General features: G+C 42.5%; 1 protein-coding gene across 3 annotated transcripts in view; it reads right to left on the bottom strand.

Moving 5' to 3' along the window:
* SMARCA2 (SWI/SNF related, matrix associated, actin dependent regulator of chromatin, subfamily a, member 2) overlaps positions 1-18,198 on the bottom strand; it is a 289,118-nt gene that overhangs the window by 35,441 nt on the left and 235,479 nt on the right. For all 3 annotated transcript variants that reach the window (XM_040417115.1, XM_040417114.1, XM_040417116.1), the window contains exons 27-28: positions 8,557-8,634; positions 5,119-5,337 (exon numbers count right to left, since the gene is read on the bottom strand). In XM_040417115.1, coding sequence (XP_040273049.1) covers positions 5,119-5,337; positions 8,557-8,634 — 297 coding nt within the window. The remainder of the gene's footprint in view (positions 1-5,118; positions 5,338-8,556; positions 8,635-18,198) is intronic.

The raw sequence follows: 18,198 nt of genomic DNA, 5'->3' as shown, positions 1-18,198 counted from the left end.
GGGTTCAAAACCAGAATCTGCACAGAGTTTTGTATGTTCCTCCCCTGTTTTTATTTCAACCGGGTTCTCCAGTTTCCTCCCACATTCCAAAGATATACACATAAGCCAATTTGGAATATAAATGAGCCCCAAAGAGGACAGGGTCTGGTATGAGGGACAACCTCTGTACAGTGCTGCAGAACATGTATATAAATGAATGAATGAATGAAAAACAATAGTAAAATATTAGCTGGCTCTCTGTCTCGTCCTGTTTATTTTCTGCAGGCACCAGAGAAAATATTATTTTTTCTACCAGACTTGACTGGGCCGCTCTCCCATTCTTTGAAAACTGTCAACCAACAAAACGACAAGAATCAAAATGAATAATACACTCACTGACCAGAAAAATAACGCACCCAGATAGAAATGTCAGATTGCTGCGGTACTCGGCAGGCAGTTATGTAAAGGATTACAGGTGTGGCCTGATTAGGCCTGTTTCACACTTCCATTGTGGCATTCTGGTTTTAACGGAATTAAACGGATCCGTGCCATTTAATACATCCGGATGCATCCCTTCCGGTTGTATTAAAGCACAAACCAGATCCGGTATGAAAATCATTGTAAGTCAATGGCGCCGGATCGTTGTTTTTTTTTTTTTTTTTGCTAATAAAAATAAATAAATGTATCCACCATCATTGACTTACAATGATTTTCATGCTAGACCCGGTTTGTTCCGTTTCGCAGACCGAACACAATACCGCAGCTTGCAAAAGTTTGTGGCTGGTCAAAAAATGCATCCTGATCAGTTTTGACAATGAATGTGGGCAAAACTGATTTGTGTTGGCCCGGTTTTGAGATCCTCTGCCGGATCTCAAAACCAGAATGCCACAACGCAAGTGTGAAACAGGCCTTAGACACTGGGTCTTGCCACAAGAGGGTGTAAAACGGCTGCTCTATAAAAAGGCTCTCAGAGGTTACTTTTGGGTAGTGTACCTCACGGTAAGAGATCACCGAATGCTAGACACACCTAAAGACATTTTCCCATGTTTACAGACTTTGAGAGGAGGCACGTCATTGGACAGAGAAGTAAGATGGTCATTATGACAAACTGCCCGACATCTAGATGTTCTACTTCTAACCTATCTGTTAGAAGGCTTTTGGAGCACTGGTTATGCGAAGGCACAAACACACAGTGAACAGGCTCCGGATGGCCCACACAGACCATCAGTCGAGAGGATCATTTGATCTGCCGATAAGCATGAACATCTCCGACAGTTTCAGTGATGTGTAGTGATGAATCTAGGTTCTGTTTGGGATCCCATCACAGTCAGGTTCTAGTATGGAAGCCACATGGTGAGTGCTTCAATCCTACATTTTCTGTGTAGTAAAACACTGCCCCAACTACTGGTATGATGATTTGGAGAGCCATCGCATACGACAGTCAGTCACCCCTAGTAGTGACATGAGGGTCATTAACAGTTCAGCAATATGTGCAGGACATTTTGCGGCCACATGCGTAGCTTCTCATAGCAGTGCGTTCAACTACCATTTCTTTAGCAGGATAATGCTTGCACGCTCACAGCAAGGGTTTCCTTGTAATGTCTCAGCCAGATTGCAATAGTTCCTTGGCCTGCTGGGTCACCAGATTCATCGCCAATCGAGGATTTATAGGACCAGCTTCAGCAAAATACGAGTGCACAGGATATACAGGCCAAGCTGCAACATCTGTGGGAAAATGTGCTGCAGGATACCATACTGAACCTGTATGTATATTTCCCTATTGTCTGATCTTCTGCCATTGAACATGGTTTTGGGCAACTGCTCTGCAACTGCCTTACCCTCGATCTCTGGTAAGAGAATCATCTTAGTCATGTTGGGTAAATTGAAGCATTTCTGACTGGTTATTCTTCCTTTAAATGCTCTTGCATTTTGCTCTTTATTTGCTAGGTATAGCATTATAGCACCATGAGCATTGTGCATTTGCATCCATAATGCTCAGTGTTCCTTACATTCCTACTCCTAGCCTAGATTAGGCCTTTATTGCTGCTAGAGTTAACCGTTTGTAGAGTTTGGTTTTTGATTTTCTTGTCCCTGGATCCTAGGACCTTCTAGTTATCTCACTAGTCAGTATTGCAGATTAGGATCGGTGTCATTTATTTCAGTTCACAGTAATTCATCTGATTCCAATCAGTATACAATCACTATCTTAAGGGGGTTCTGCAGTTTTTAAACTGATGATCTATCCTCTGCAATTCAGCTCAAGGGTGTTTTGATGGGGTTCAAAAGTCAGGTCACTGGAGTTCCTCCACACTCATCAGTTTCAGGACCTTGCTTTGTACACTAGGGCACCATCGTGCTGGAACAAAAAAAAGGGCCTTCCCCAAACTGTTCCCCCCAAAGTTGGAAGCGTACAATTGTCTAAAATGTCTTTGTATGCTGTAGGAATAACATTAACTTTCACTGGAAATAATGAGCACAGCTTAAACTGAAATACACCCCCATACCATTAGCCACCACATATATAAGTATACAATATGCATTCTGGTAGGTAGCATTCTCCAGGAATATGTCAAACGCCACTTCTTCCATCAGATGCCCACACACTATGTGTGTGTTTTACCATTACGAGACTAAGCTTTTACTCGTAGATGATTATTCCACTTCACACTAATAGCACTTACAGGTGGCCAAGGTATATTTAGGCGATCTAAATTTCACAATTTAACTTGTGGTACAGGGGGCACTCTATGACAATTATACATTTGAAATCTCTGAGCTCTTCAGAATGACCCATACAATAACCAATGTTTTTCTATATATATGGATTAGGCCGAGTTCACACTTCAGTTATTTGATCAGTTATTTTCATCAGTCATTGTGAGCTAAAACCAGGTGTGTGTCAAAAACACAGAAGAGGAGCAGATCTTTACATTACACCTGATCTCTGAGAAGGCTTCACTACTGGTTTTGGATCACAATAACTGTTGAAGTTTGAACTTCACCATAAGGGTCCATTCACACGTCTGTATGTGTTTTGCGGATACGCAAAACACGGACACCGGCAAGGTGCGTTCCGCATTTTGCGGACCGCACATGGCCGGCAGTCTCATAGAAAATGCCTTTTCTTGTCCGCAATTGTGGACAAGAATAGGACATGTTCTATTTTTTTGCGGAACGGGAATCAAATGTGGATGCGGACAGCACATTTCAGTCCCATTGAAAATTGCGGAACGGATGCAGACCCATTTTGCGGACGTGTCAATCGACCCTAAGGCTACATGCACAGGAACGTATTTTGTCCGTTCCGTTTTTTTTGCAGATAGGATGCAGACCCATTAATTTCAATGGGTCCGCAAAAAATGCGGACAGCACTCAGTGTGCTATCCACATGTCCATTCCGTAGCCCTGCAATAAAAAAAATAGAACATGTCCTATTCTTGTCCGTTTTGCATGGTTACAATGGATCCAAAAAAAAAAGAAAAAAAAAAAAAGGATGCCATACAGACGTATCCGCAAAACACATACGGTCGTATGCATGTAGCCTAAGGCTCCATTTTATTGCAACCGTTTGTAATGGCTGTGACTGACACCTGAACTCCAAAATTAAGAGGGCCTTCACATATTTTTGCCCTGAGAGGAGAAGGATCAATTACATATGCTTCAGCTGAAGTGTCAGATCTAGGGGGCCATCACAGGAAGAGACAGCTACATTCATACTTGTTGATCCCCACAATAAGACCATGCAGGAGGATAACTGGTGCACTGTGCCAGGCACATTTGTATGAGCACTGCTGTAGAAGTGAGTATTCTGTGGGGACAGACCAAGTATGGAGGTACACAAGTGCAAAATCTCAATTTTTTTAAGGTGTTGTATGACGAAAATCCGTTTAAAAAGGCCTTCATATTGGTGTAATACCTTACCATTTCCCTGCTTCTTCCATTTCAACATATCCCAGGTTCCCCACTGTTCTCTATTTCTTCTTCGATCATTCTGAGGTTTTTGCAAATAGTCTATCAGTCAGACAATTCCTTTAACTACCAACAGCAGACATGTCTACATCCATGATACAGCAGCAAGCTCAGGAAAAACGGTCAGCTGATTTCTGCTACCCTAAGGCTACATGCACACGACTGCTGTGTGTTTTGCGGTACGCAAATTGCAGATCCGCAAAACACGGATGGTGTCCGTGTGCGTTCCGCAATTTGCAGAACGGCACAAACAGCCATTGATATAACTGCCTATTCTTGTCCGCAAAACGGACAAGAATAGGACATGTTATATTTTTTTTTGCCGGGGCCACAGAACGGAGCAACGGATGCGGACAGCCCACGGTGTGCTGTCCGCATCTTTTGCGGCCCCAATAAAGTGAATGGGTCGGACCAAAACAACGGCCATGTGCATGAGGCCTAAGGCAGAGAGTATGTTATGATAGATGGACGGAGATATATGTATATCTATATATAATTTAGAGCAGAATTTCAGAGTAAACGTGGACAGGACTCCTAGTAGAAACAGCGAGAGTCCTGACAACCTCATCCAGACACAGCGACTGGAAGCGTTCTGTGTACACACACTGATACAAGGAGAGCTGTCAATCACTGAGTTTGGAGTAATCAGGACTCTTATTGTCTCTACTATGAGTCCTATCGGGATTTACTCTGTTTCACTCATCACAGTGCTCAGCTCCTCGCCCACTATCATATAAGGCAGCAGAAATCATCTGACAGGTTCCCTTCAAATACACAAAGAAAACTTTCACCCAAAAGCAGCAGACTGACATTTTACCCATCAGAATCACAGGGGCAAATTAAACTAAAACTAGTGTTACATACGCCAGTCATAGTATAAAGCGCAAAGGCATAAAATGGGCAAAATTTATTAAGAGGCAGCTTCTTAATAAATTTGGCGTATCCGTTTGCAATCTGCCAGAAATCCAAGTCTATGGCAGTTAAGAGCTACCGTACATTTGAACTGTAATTTACACCAGTTTCAGGCATAAATTAGAGTAAATGTTATAAGTGGCAGTAGGTAACAGTGAAAATTTTCAAATTAAGACAACTAAACAAGCGCCCTCTCAATCAGCATTTCTACTGCCCTGTAACTATACAATCACTGTGATTACATTAATAGAAACTTACCCTAAGCCACTGCTTATCTGTAAGAGCATCGCTGTAATCCACATCCCTACGCAGGCGTGACCCTCTGCCAAATATTTTCTCCTCTTCCTCTTCACAAGTGAGACGTTCAACTTCAGCGTCATCTTTAATGATCCAGGAGGGAAGATCATCTTCTTCCATCAAACGTGGCTTGCGGTTTGGATTTCGAGCATCCTCTCTGCGTCTATCTAGATCCATTCGCTAGGGAGCAAATATTAGGTCAGTAAAATACCTTCCAAAATGCTACCAAAGTATATATTGCACAAAATAGCCCTAAAAGGTCATACTTACAAATAGAAGGGCAGATTAAAGCATCAGTTCATAGTTCTCAAAATCCTAATTGTAGAATCTGCCAAATTTAAACTTGTAGTCTGATAGTAAAATACTTTTCTATAAGTTCAGATCAAAATTCTTGCCTATTGATTGCTATATAATTGATTAGCGTTAACAGATTGATGACTCTTGGAAAACCGCTTGTCCCATTTCGTGTCTATTTAACTGTAGGTTTATCAAGCCACAACTGAATTTAAAAGGATTGTCACCTTCCTTGCACCACTGCACAGGTCAAAAAAAACATGTTAAAGGGGTTTTCCAGGCTCTTGATACTAATGACCTACCTTCAGGATTGGTCATTTAATATCCAACTGGTGAGGGTCAGACCAGAGGCTGTAGAGAACAGTTGATCGTGGGGGGTTACGGGTGTGGGACCCTCACCAATTGGATATTAATGACCTATCCTGAGGATAGGTCATCAATATCAGGAGCCAGTAAAACCCTTTAAGGAAGGAGCAGAAAAAGCACTTTCCAGGGTTAAAGGAAAACATCATAAGATTAGCAGGAGTCTGTTGCTAAAAGTCTTTCAAATTCAATGAATACTCTCCTTTGTTACGTAAACCCTTTCTGGAGCACATCACTGAATTCCAGGGACTTTTTAAAGTCCCTGAAAAAACCATAGTATTATTAACAGGGTATACCAGTTAGATAGGGGATAACTATTAGACTGGTGGGGGTCTAATCGCTGGGATGCCCACGGATCACAATAACTGGGGCACCTTACCCCAGAATGAATTAGGTGCTCACTGTCAATCTATTCAATTCTATGACACTGCCAGAAATACCCAGGCACTTGTATTTGGTTGTCTTCGGCTGTCCCATAGAGTCGGCAGTTTAAATACTTGACTGGCCACTCCATATTTTGAGGTTATGAAGCCCCCATTCTCGTGATCTGTAGGAGCCCCAGCAGTTGAACCTACACAGATCTAATAGTTATCCCCTACCTCGTGTGTTACCTAAACCTTCAGTTGCTTCACCTAAGTACATGGGCACAGTACGGGAGTGATGTATGGAGTGACCCCCCGATTCATATGTGGAGGGTAACAGCTGTGTAATACTGCTGACACCCACCATCGATAACTCTGATCATGGTCATTTATCTGCTCAGAAGCTGCAGCCAATGCATCTGAGGATTTAGACGGAGGGGGCTCCCTCTGTCTAGCATTTGGAGTCCCTGCAGTAAAACAGCAAGGTTTCCATCAGCTACTACGGCTCCCAAGCCTGCCACAGCAAACTGCCTGTGGCAGGGCATAGCAGTAGTCCTGTAAAAATCCCATAAACTACAAGGGGACTAAATTATTTCTGTAAAAATGTAATTATTTTTTTTTATAAAAAAATTATCAAAATCACCCGCCCTTCCAATTTTTCATATAAAAACAAACAATAAAAAACATAATTGGTATCGCTAGGTCCAAACCATTAAAATATAAAAATATTTATCATGCGTGACAAATACTGTAAAGGGAAAATGTATTTTTATTTTTCTTCTCTGCTATTGGAAAGCTCACAGCCAGGGAGAAGGAGACGCCCATTGAGAAACACGGCCGTCTCCTCCTCCCTGTAATGATGGCATGGGAAACCAGAACAGGGTGCACAGCGGGGGAACGAAGCAGAGCATAGAAAAAATGATAATCAATATCACGTCATTAGTATGCCCTACCCTGCCAGCTATTTATATGATAATGTCAGGACCGGTAAGAGGTTCTCTTTAAGTCATGGTCCCCAACCTTTTGTAGGTCTTGAGTGACTTTCAAATAAGGGGCTCTTCAAATCACATTTTTGCTACATTTATGGCTACTTTCACATGTGTGGCACCAATTCAAGCAGGCTGTTCTGGCACATGATAGTCTGCTGGAGTTCTCTGGGCCCCGGCACTGCTGGAAGCAACCGGAATGCCCGCTGGCCCGATTAACTATAAACTGCTGCATGCTGCGGTTTGTGCCTGGCCAATTCTCAGCATTCTCTGCTGGAACTGGCAGCCGGATCACCCTGTGAAAGTAGGCCAACATCTAGATTGGGAAAAAAAGGATCCATCCTGCAGAAGAAATGTATTTATATCCTCAGGATAGGTCATCGATATCAGATCCGTGGGAGTCCAACATCCGGGACTCCCACCGATCAGACACTCCAGCTGTGGAGAAACTACAACAACCAGCATGCTCAGTTCATTTCTGCGGAGTTCTGAGAGCTGCCAAGCAAGTGTGCATCTTGGGAGTTGTAATTTTACGACAGCTGGAGTGCCGGAGGTTTGCTATCACAGTACTAGGCCATGTGACGGCACTGTACAATGGTCACATGGCCTAGTTGCCGCTCAGCACCATTGGAAAGCTGCCCATAGCCGGATGCACCTTCCTGAAACAGATGGCCGGCGAGGGTGCCAGGACTCAAAACTCCCAACGATCTGATAATGATGACCTATCCTGAGGATAGGTCATTATTATCTACCACTGGATTACCCCTTTAACAGCCACATGGCTAGAGTGGCTAGTGCCCTACTATACTACGGCCAATTATAACAGCCACAGCGCTAGAGTGGCTAGTGCCCTACTATAGTACAGCCAAAGTGTTCCCATGTCCACGTTAGATGGCGGTCCGAGTTCCCCCCTGCCCCCATAAAAGCGAGCAGATCAATCTACATAACAGTGTATACAGAATGTGCTGTCTCTGTGCCCAGGCCTGGTATATCATTACCGCCTGACAGACGTGTATATCACACTGCCCATCATCTCTGTAAAGGTGCAGCTAGTTGAAGGTTTAGCCCATAGGCCTGGGTATCTTTCAGGGAAGCAGGGTTTGGGTGGGACATAGGCAGAGTCTCCCTACAACTGGGGTGGCTTTCTGTTTCTATTCCAGATAAGGCTTCTTTCTAGGACCCAGAAGCCATGTCTGGAATCACCCAAGTCATTTATAAGGCTAAAGAAAGAGCATTACTCCCAAAACTATGACTGTCGTTATACCAAATGTTTTAGGTATCTTATTTGCCCATCTGATGTATTGTGTTTCCAGTTTGCAATAGTCAGCTTAACTTTATTTGTTTTTTAGTAGAATGAAAGTTTAACATAGATAAATGTATGATTACTAGCTTACCATGAACAGGTCAAACTCTTCCTCGTGGCGTGCAATCATCTGATTCAGGGTCTCATCATCGGGGACTTCGTCTTCCTCCTGGCAAGGCATGAAACAAAAGAATGAAATATATTCACTTTTTTATAACAAATGATCAAATCAGTAACATCGATAAGCCTTTGGCAACCAAACATAAAAGTGTAAAGGGCCAAGTAACCCATTTTCAAAATTAACATTGTTGTGTTTAAATTTCAATATTTTTCTGTTCCATTAGAGGAGCAGAAACTAAAGAGTGCCTGATCCGTCACATGATGGACACCGTTGTCTCATGCCCATCAGACCCCACTGACATACAGTACAGACCAAAAGTTTGGACACACCTTCTCATTCAAAGAGTTTTCTTTATTTTCAGGACTATGAAGTCATCAAAACTATGAATTAACACATGTGAAATTATATACATAACAAACAAGTGTGAAAGAACTGAAAATGTCATATTCTAGGTTCTTCAAAGTAGCCACCTTTTGCTTTGATTACTGCCTTGCACACTCTTGGCATTCTCTTGATGAGCTTCAAGAGGTAGTCCCCTGAAATGGTCTTCCAACAGTCTTGAAGGAGTTCCCAGAGATGCTTAGCACTTGTTGGCCCTTTTGCCTTCACTCTGCGGTCCACCTCACCCCAAACCATCTCGATTGGGTTCAGGTCCGGTGACTGTGGAGGCCAGGTCATCTGGCGCAGCACCCCATCACTCTCCTTCATGGTCAAATAGCCCTTACTTTCAAAGTTTTCCCAATATTTCAGTTGACTGACTGACCTTCATTTCTTAAAGTAATGATGGCCACTCGTTTTTCTTTACTTTCTTTTCTTGCCATAATACAAATTCTAACAGTCTATTCAGTAGGACTATCAGCTGTGTATCCACCTGACTTCTCCTCAACGCAACTGATGGTCCCAACCCCATTTATAAGGCAAGAAATCCCACTTATTAAACCTGACAGGGCACACCTGTGAAGTGAAAACCATTTCAGGGGTCTACCTCTTGAAGCTCATCAAGAGAATGCCAGGAGTGTGCAAAGCAGTAATCAAAGCAAAAAGGTAACTACTTTGAAGAACCTAGAATATGACATATTTTCAGTTGTTTCACACTTGTTTGTTATGTATATAATTCCACATGTGTTAATTCATAGTTTTGGATGCCTTCAGTGTGAATCTACAATTTTCAGTCATGAAAATAAAGAAAACTCTTTGAATGAGAAGGTGTGTCCAAACTTTTGGTCTGTACTGTATAAATGGGGCCTGTTAGGCTCCACCATGATGTTTGTCATTTAACCGGAAGAATGGTGCTGCATGCTGTAATTTATGATGGAATCCCCTCACTGAGGCTCAGAGCAAAAATGACAACAGAGCCTTTCATGCTGCAGCATTTACACTAGACTGCGGTTGGACTGTCTACCTAAACATTTACAGAAAACTATATGCTTGATGTTCTGGCCTACAATCACCACTAGAGGGAGCACAGAAATTTACAGTATACTGTACACATTGAACTCGAACAAACAGTTTGTGCCTATGCTTTCTCTAGTGGCAGCTGCAGGCCGCCAGGACGTTGAGAGACATTTTTCAGCTGATCGTTGCAGAAAACATATAACTTTGCCAGGAGAAGCCTTCGCCACCCACATACATTGCAATATTATATGGTGGCCATTAAGATGAATGGCTTGTCTTTTGTCAGAGTAGGAGACATTCTTACAAAATGTCTCTTTTCTGGTGTGGGGTATATTAATGAAGCGTTTGGACAGGCTAAAAATAAATTTAAAAAAAATCGCTCGAAAGCCCTTAACGAAGTTTTCCGAGATTTTCATACAGTTAAACGATCCTTAGGATAGGTCAGCTGTTTGAGAAAGCAGCGCTGTTTCTGTGAGCGCTGCTGCCTTCTCTCGGCTTTTCCTAGGCCGATCGACGACACATTCATGTATCACGTGGCCTAGGAGCAGCTCAGCACCGTTCAAGTGAATGAGGCCAAGCAAGATACGAAGCAAAGCTACTATAGTATGTACAGCGCTGTGCTTGGTAAGCTGCGAGAAAGCAGCGGCGCTCACAGGAGCGCTGGTGCCTTCTCGAACAGCTGATCAGATACTGATGATCTATCCTGAGGACAGGTCATCAGTGTAAAAAAAAAATAATAATCAAAAAAAAAATCCTGGAAAACCCTTTTAACCCCTTAGGGACCCATGACGTATCGGTACGGCATGGTTCCCGAGTCCTAAAGGACCCATGATGTACCGGTACGTCATGTGTTGTTCCGATCACCGCCGGCCGGCGGTGATCGGAACAAGGTGCCTGCTCAAATCATTGAGCAGGCACCTCGGCTAAATGCGCAGGGGAGTCCCGTGTCCACCCCCAACCCCCCCCCCCGTCTCGGCGATTGCGGCAAACCGCAGGTCAATTCAGACCTGCGGTTTGCGGCTTTACCTTGTGCAGCGGCGGTGGTGGGGACCCGATGGCATGAAAGGCAGAGCGATGCCTTCCTGAGGCATCTGCGCTGCCTTCCAGTGACGAGCCTGTGAGATCCAGCCCCCTGTATCTCACAGGCCGGAAGCTGTACGAGTAATACACACAGTATTACTCATACAGCCAATGCATTCCAATACAGAAGTATTGGAATGCATTGTAAAGGATTAGACCCCCAAAAGTTCAAGTCCCAAAGTGGGACAAAAAATAAAGTGAAAAAAAATAATTAAAAAAATTTAAAAAATTAAGTCCCCCCCCAAAAAATGTTTCAAGTAAAAATAAACAAAAACTTCATTTTCCCCAAATAAAGTAAAAAAATTAATTGGTAAAAAAATAGGGGGAAAAAAAAAAAGTATACAGTCGTGGCCAAAAGTTTTGAGAATGACACAAATATTAGTTTTCACAAAGTCTGCTGCTAAACTGCTTTTAGATATTTGTTTCAGTTGTTTCTGTGATGTAGTGAAATATAATTACACGCGATTCATACGTTTCAAAGGCTTTTATCGACAATTACATTACATTTATGCAAAGAGTCAGTATTTGCAGTGTTGGCCCTTCTTTTTCAGGACCTCTGCAATTCGACTGGGCATGCTCTCAATCAACTTCTGGCCCAATTCCTGACTGATAGCAACCCATTCTTTCATAATCACTTCTTGGAGTTTGTCAGAATTAGTGGGTTTTTGTTTGTCCACCCGCCTCTTGAGGATTGACCACAAGTTCTCAATGGGATCAAGATCTGGGGAGTTTCCAGGCCATGGACCCAAAATGTCCCCGAGCCACTTAGTTATCACTTTTGCCTTATGGCACGGTGCTCCATCGTGCTGGAAAATGCATTGTTCTTCACCAAACGGTTGTTGGATTGTTGGAAGAAGTTGCTGTTGGAGGGTGTTTTGGTACCATTCTTTATTCATGGCTGTGTTTTTGGGCAAAATTGTAAGTGAGCTCACTACCTTGGATGAGAAGCAACCCCACACATGAATGGTCTCAGGATGCTTTACTGTTGGCATGACACAGGACTGATGGTAGCGCTCACCTTTTCTTCTCCGGACAAGCCTTTTTGCAGATGCCTCAAACAATTGGAAAGAGGCTTCATTGGAGAATATGACTTTGCCCCAGTCTTCAGCAGTCCATTCACCAAACTTTCTGCAGAAGATCAATCTGTCCCTGATGTTTTTTTTGGAGAGAAGTGGCTTCTTTGCTGCCCTTCTTGACACCAGGCCATCTTCCAAAAGTCTTCGTCTCACTGTGCGTGCAGATGCGCTCACACCTGCCTGCTGCCATTCCTGAGCAAGCTCTGCACTGGTGGCACTCCGATCCCGCAGCTGAATCCTCTTTAGGAGACGATCCTGGCGCTTGCTGGACTTTCTTGGACGCCCTGAAGCCTTCTTAACAAGAATTGAACCTCTTTCCTTGAAGTTCTTGATGATTCTATAAATTGTTGATTGAGGTGCAATCTTAGTAGCCACAATATCCTTGCCTGTGAAGCCATTTTTATGCAACGCAATGATGGCTGCACGCGTTTCTTTGCAGGTCACCATGGTTAACAATGGAAGAACAATGATTTCAAGCATCAACCTCCTTTTAACATGTAAAGTCTGCCATTTTAACCCAATCAGCCTGACATAATGATCTCCAGCCTTGTGCTCGTCAACATTCTCACCTGAGTTAACAAGACGATTACTGAAATGATCTCAGCAGGTCCTTTAAGGACAGCAATGAAATGCAGTGGAAAGTTTTTTTTGGGATTAAGTTAATTTTCATGGCAAAGAAGGACTATGTAATTCATCTGATCACTCTTCATAACATGGTGGAGTATATGCAAATTGCTATTAAAAAAAACTTAAGCAGCAACTTTTCCAATTTCCAATATTTATCTAATTCTCAAAATTTTTGGCCACAACTGTACATATTAGGTATCACCGCGTCCGTATCGACCGGCTCTATAAACATAATCACATGACCTAACCCCTCAGATGAACACTGTAAAAAATAAAAACTGTGCTAAATAAACTATTTTTTTGTCACCTTACATCACATAAAGTACAACAGCAAGCGATCAAAAAGGCGTTTGCCCACCAAAATAGTACCAATCTAACCATCACCTCATCCCGCAAAAAATGAGCCCCTACCTGAGACAATCGCCAAAAAAATAAAAAAAACTATGGCTCAAAATATGGAGTCACTAAAACATAATTTTTTTTGTTTTAAAAAAGCTGTTATTGTGTAAAACTTAACAAAATAATAAAAAAGTATACATATTTGGTATCGCCGCGTTCGTATCGACCGGCTCTATAAAAATATCACATGACCTAACCCCTCAGATGAACCCCGTAAAAATTTTAAAATAAAAACTGTGCTAAATAAACCATTTTTTGTCACCTTACATCACAAAAAGTGTAATAGCAAGCGATCAAAAAGTCACACGCACCCCAAAATAGTGCCAATAAAACAGTCATCTCATCCCGCAAAAATCATACCCTACCCAAGGTAATCACCCAGAAACTGAAAAAATTATGTCTCTCAGACTATGGAAACACTAAAACATGATTTTTTTTTTGCTTCAAAAATGAAATCAGTGTAAAACTTACATAAATAAAAAATAAAAAAAAAGTATACATATTAGGTATCGCCGCATCCGTGACAACCTGGTCTATAAAAATATCACACGATCTAACCTGTCAGATGAATGTTGTAAATAACAAAAAATAAAAACGGTGCCAAAACAGCTATTTCTTGTTATCTTGCCTCACAAAAAGTGTAATATAGAGCAACAAAAAATCATATGTACCCTAAACTAGTACCAACAATACTGCCACCCTATCCCGTAGTTTCTAAAATGGGGCCACTTTTTTGGAGTTTCTACTCTAGGGGTGCATCAGGGGGGCTTCAAATGGGACATGGTGTCAAAAAAACCAGTCCAGCAAAATCTTCCAAAAACTGTATGGCATTCCTTTCCTTCTGCGCCCTGCCGTGTGCCCGTACAGTAGTTTACGACCACATATGGGGTGTTTCTGTAAACTACAGAACCAGGGCCATAAATATTGAGTTTGGTTTGGCTGTTCACCCTTGCTTTGTAACTGGAAAAAAATTAAATTATTAATTAAAATGGAAAAATCTGCCAAAAAGGGAAATTTTGAAATTGTATCTCTATTTTCCATTAATTCTTGTGGAACACCTAAAGGGTTAACAAAGTTTGTAAAATCATTTTTGAATACCTTGAGGGGTGTAGTTTATAGAATGGGGTCATTTTTGGGTGGTTTCTATTATGTAAGCCCCGCAAAGTCACTTCAGACCTGAACTGGTCCCTAAAAATTGGGTTTTTGAAAATTTCTGAAAAATTTCAAGATTTGCTTCTAAACTTCTAAGCCTTGTAACATCCCCAAAAAATAAAATATCATTCCCAAAATGATCCAAACATGAAGTAGACATATGGGGAATGTAAAGTAATAACTATTTTTGGAGGTATTACTATGTATTATAGAAGTAGAGAAATTGAAACTTGGAAATTTGCAATTTTTAAAAAATTTTGGGTAAATTTGGTATTTTTTTTATAAATAAAAATGACTTTTTTTTACTTCATTTTACCAGTGTCATGAAGTACAATATGTGACGAAAAAACAATCTCAGAATGGCCTGGATAAGTCAAAGCGTTTTAAAGTTTTCAGCACTTAAAGTGACACTGGTCAGATTTGCAAAAAATGGCCAAGTCCAGAAGGTGAAATAGGGCTGAGTCCTTAAGGGGTTAAAGGAGCTGTGCAGCGCACAACTCCATTAACTCCTAAGGCCTCATGCTCGCGGCCGTATTGCGGCCCGCAAATGGCGGGTCGGCAATCCACGGCCGCCGGGCGTGTGCACTACGCATCACGGATGCGGACCCATTCACTTGAATGGGTCCGCAATTCCGGAGATGCGGAACAGAGTCACGGAACACCGGAAGCACTACGGAGAGTGCGTCCGTGGTGTTTAGTTCCATTGTTCTGCACCGCAAAAAAATATATGACATGTCATATTTTTTTGCGGTGTGGACAGACCACGGACCCATTTAAGTTGAATGTGTCCGGCCCGCTGCACGGATGTTGCCCGTGCAATAGGGACCGCAATTGCGGTCCCCAATGCACGGAATGGCCGCACAACGGCCGTGTGCATGCGGCCTAAGAGTGGGCTTACTGTACATGTTGCTTTTTAAAAATGATCAAAAACATAAAAAATATAAATAAAATAAATATGCATTTGAATCATGATTGCTGGTTGTTTCTTTAATTCTTACAGACAAAACATATTCAAATGTTTCACCTGTCAAAGCTGCACAGGCAATTACCACATTGATTTAAGATGCTGCACCTTGCAAAATGCAACTATGGAAAAAATGCATGTCTTGGAAACACAAAAGCCATGTGTAAATCCGGTCTACGACCTCTTTTAGAAGAGTATGTCCTGCGCTGAAATCATGCTCTGTGTGTGAGTGTGATTTCCCGTTATAGACACTGCTTGTTTCGCAGGAGCTCATGGTATTATACTGGTTTATAATGCTGTGTCTCTCTGCCGAACTTTGAATCAACTGAATTATACGGACAGCATTATGTTAGTATTAGTGTTGAGCGAACTTGTGTTTTCAAGTTCGGTGTTCAAGGTTCGGGTAATCTAAGAATTCGTTATGGATTCCGCTACCACGGACGATAACTTGTGGTTCGTGGTAGCAGAATCCATAACGAAATTCTTAGATAACCCGAACCTTGTACGCTGAATTTGAAACACTCAACACTAGTCAGTATAAGGCTACATATGCACACGACCGGATCCGCAAAAAAACGGAAGCCGCCCGTGTGCCTTCCGCGGAACGGAACAGGCGGCCCATTATAGACATGCCTATTCTTGTCCGCAAAACGGACAATAGGACATGCTATATTTTTTTTGCGGGGCCTCGGAACGGAGCAACGGATGCAGACAGCACACGGAGTGCTGTCCGCATCTTTTGCGGCCCCATTGAAGTGAATGGGTTCGCACCCGAGCCGCAAAAACTACGGCTCAGATGTGGACCTGAAAAATGGTCGTGTGCATGAGGCCTAACTCTGTAGCTGTAAGGACATGTAGAGACACACAGCATTATAAACTAGTAAAATGCCATGCGCTCCTGCTAAAGAAGCAGTGTCCATAACGCGAAATCACACTCACACACAGAGCATGATTTCAGCGCAGGACGTGCTAGTCTGAAATTAATCCAAGTGCAAGTCAAAACTCCAACCATTTTAGTCGCCATCTGGATCCCTGTGAACAAGTATAATAAAAAATGAAGTGAATTAAAGAATATTCCCATAAAGTTGCTAAAACTTTTAAATGGACACTAAACCTTGAAAAACATTAAAATCCTGAAAATAAGGATAAGCCTGCAAGACTTGGCAAGCTGCACTAAAAAGCAGTTTTACAGAAATCTTCCAGATAAAAAGGGAACCCTTTCCTCTCAACCATCTCCATCTACGGCTTGAGACCATCTGGTATCTCAGTTTCAACATTATTTTTTAGACCCAAAGTTTTTAATTATTATTTTTTTTTTATCACGACATTATTGCACCAAGACCATAATGCATAAAAAGCGTAATTTAACCTGACAGATCATATCTGCAGTATAACATGTGAGGAGTTAAGTTAAAAAGGTGGACGTTCACCAAACTGCTAAAATTGTGCATAAAATATTAGGTCTCAATAAAGTGGAGTCTACAGGACCACGTTCATCACCAATTGTTCCTAAAAGGCTTTACAGTACTATGGAATGGATGACTGTCACGTCGATGATACTAAATTAAAGAGTAACTGCACTTACAAAAAACTTTTCGCCAATCACTAAAATGAGGAGGTAGAAACATTTGTCTCTCCTAGCTGCTGAAAAAGGACTAAAGAACTAACAGTCTGCCTATTGAAATACCTATGAAGAACTGCCAGACCGCATGAAGTCAATAATAGTCTTTGTTTTAAAAGTTCATATAAATAAAATATTTGAAAACAAGTCCAGGGAAAATGGCAATATCACCAGAAGAAAACACAATGGCAGCAATTCATAATAGTCCAAAAAGCAAAAAACTTAATAAAGTGCAAAAAGTACAAAAAGAAGTCTATATACAGGACAGAATCAGTTGCCCATAATGTGTCTCCTCCGGGATGGCGCCAACACCTATTGAGCCCGTCTTCAGCAGCAAGGAGACACAGGGCTCAGCTGAGCTAATCTAACTCCTTGCTTTAGCAGTCGGAGGGGGTCTCAGTAATTAGACCCCCCTCCTATCAAAACCTATGACAAGTCACTATGACGCCTTAAGAGTTTTTTTTATTTTTTAAAGTGAAGTTCTTTTTGCAGGCGGAGCACGAGTGCAGACGCACGTTGCTGACGTCCTCACCCCCCTTCCGGCAGCGAACACCCAGCCCGATGTGATGCTGCTCCAGACACCGCTATGCTGTACGATGCCCTCCACTGCCCTGTGGTGCTGCCTCCCGCTGTTTGCTGATGTCTCGCCCCATTGCTGATGTCCCGCTGTCTGCCGCTCCGCCGTTGGGCTGTTTGACTCCCCTGAGTCTGAAGAGAAGATAGAGTGGACTCCTCGGCCCTGAATAGACGGGAGCGGAGCGGCGCCGAATGCACAATCTAGACCAGAAGTGGAGGGACAGTCTCGGCGGTGTGTGAGTACCCTCCCTCCTCCCCCTCCGCCTCTCGGTGATGAGGCGAGAGGCACAGACGTCCCTCTTTTTTCGTTTCGAACTTTGATAACAGATGAGCCGATATACAGGCTGTTACAGTAGTCTTGTGTAGGCAGAGGGGAGTCTAAGGGGTCACGAAAACTGGACCTAAAGTCTATATGTGGGATTCAAGTGGTGTCCCCTCCCCCCCTTGATAGCTGGCACTTGGCAAGCAAGTCTGGAATATGGTAGAGGAGGAGAAATGCCGCTGACCACAGTTTGTGGGTGAGAAAACAATAGTGCGGCCTTAGGCTGGGAGGATGTATTAGCCTGGCGTCTATTCTGGGGCTTGTAAAGGGAAAGCTAGATACTGGAGGGACAATACTACTTGATTAACCTCATAGCTTGCGATATAGATGACCCTCACTGCTGGAAATAATTTTTGGGCCCAAAAAGGAAGCCCTGTTAGAGGACCACTAAATTGCAGGA

The sequence above is a fragment of the Bufo bufo genome, chromosome 2 (genome assembly GCF_905171765.1).
Source record: "Bufo bufo chromosome 2, aBufBuf1.1, whole genome shotgun sequence".
Lineage (NCBI taxonomy): Eukaryota > Metazoa > Chordata > Amphibia > Anura > Bufonidae > Bufo > Bufo bufo.
The sequence above is the reverse complement of the archived record's forward strand: the minus strand, read 5'-3'. Positions and strand labels throughout refer to the sequence as shown.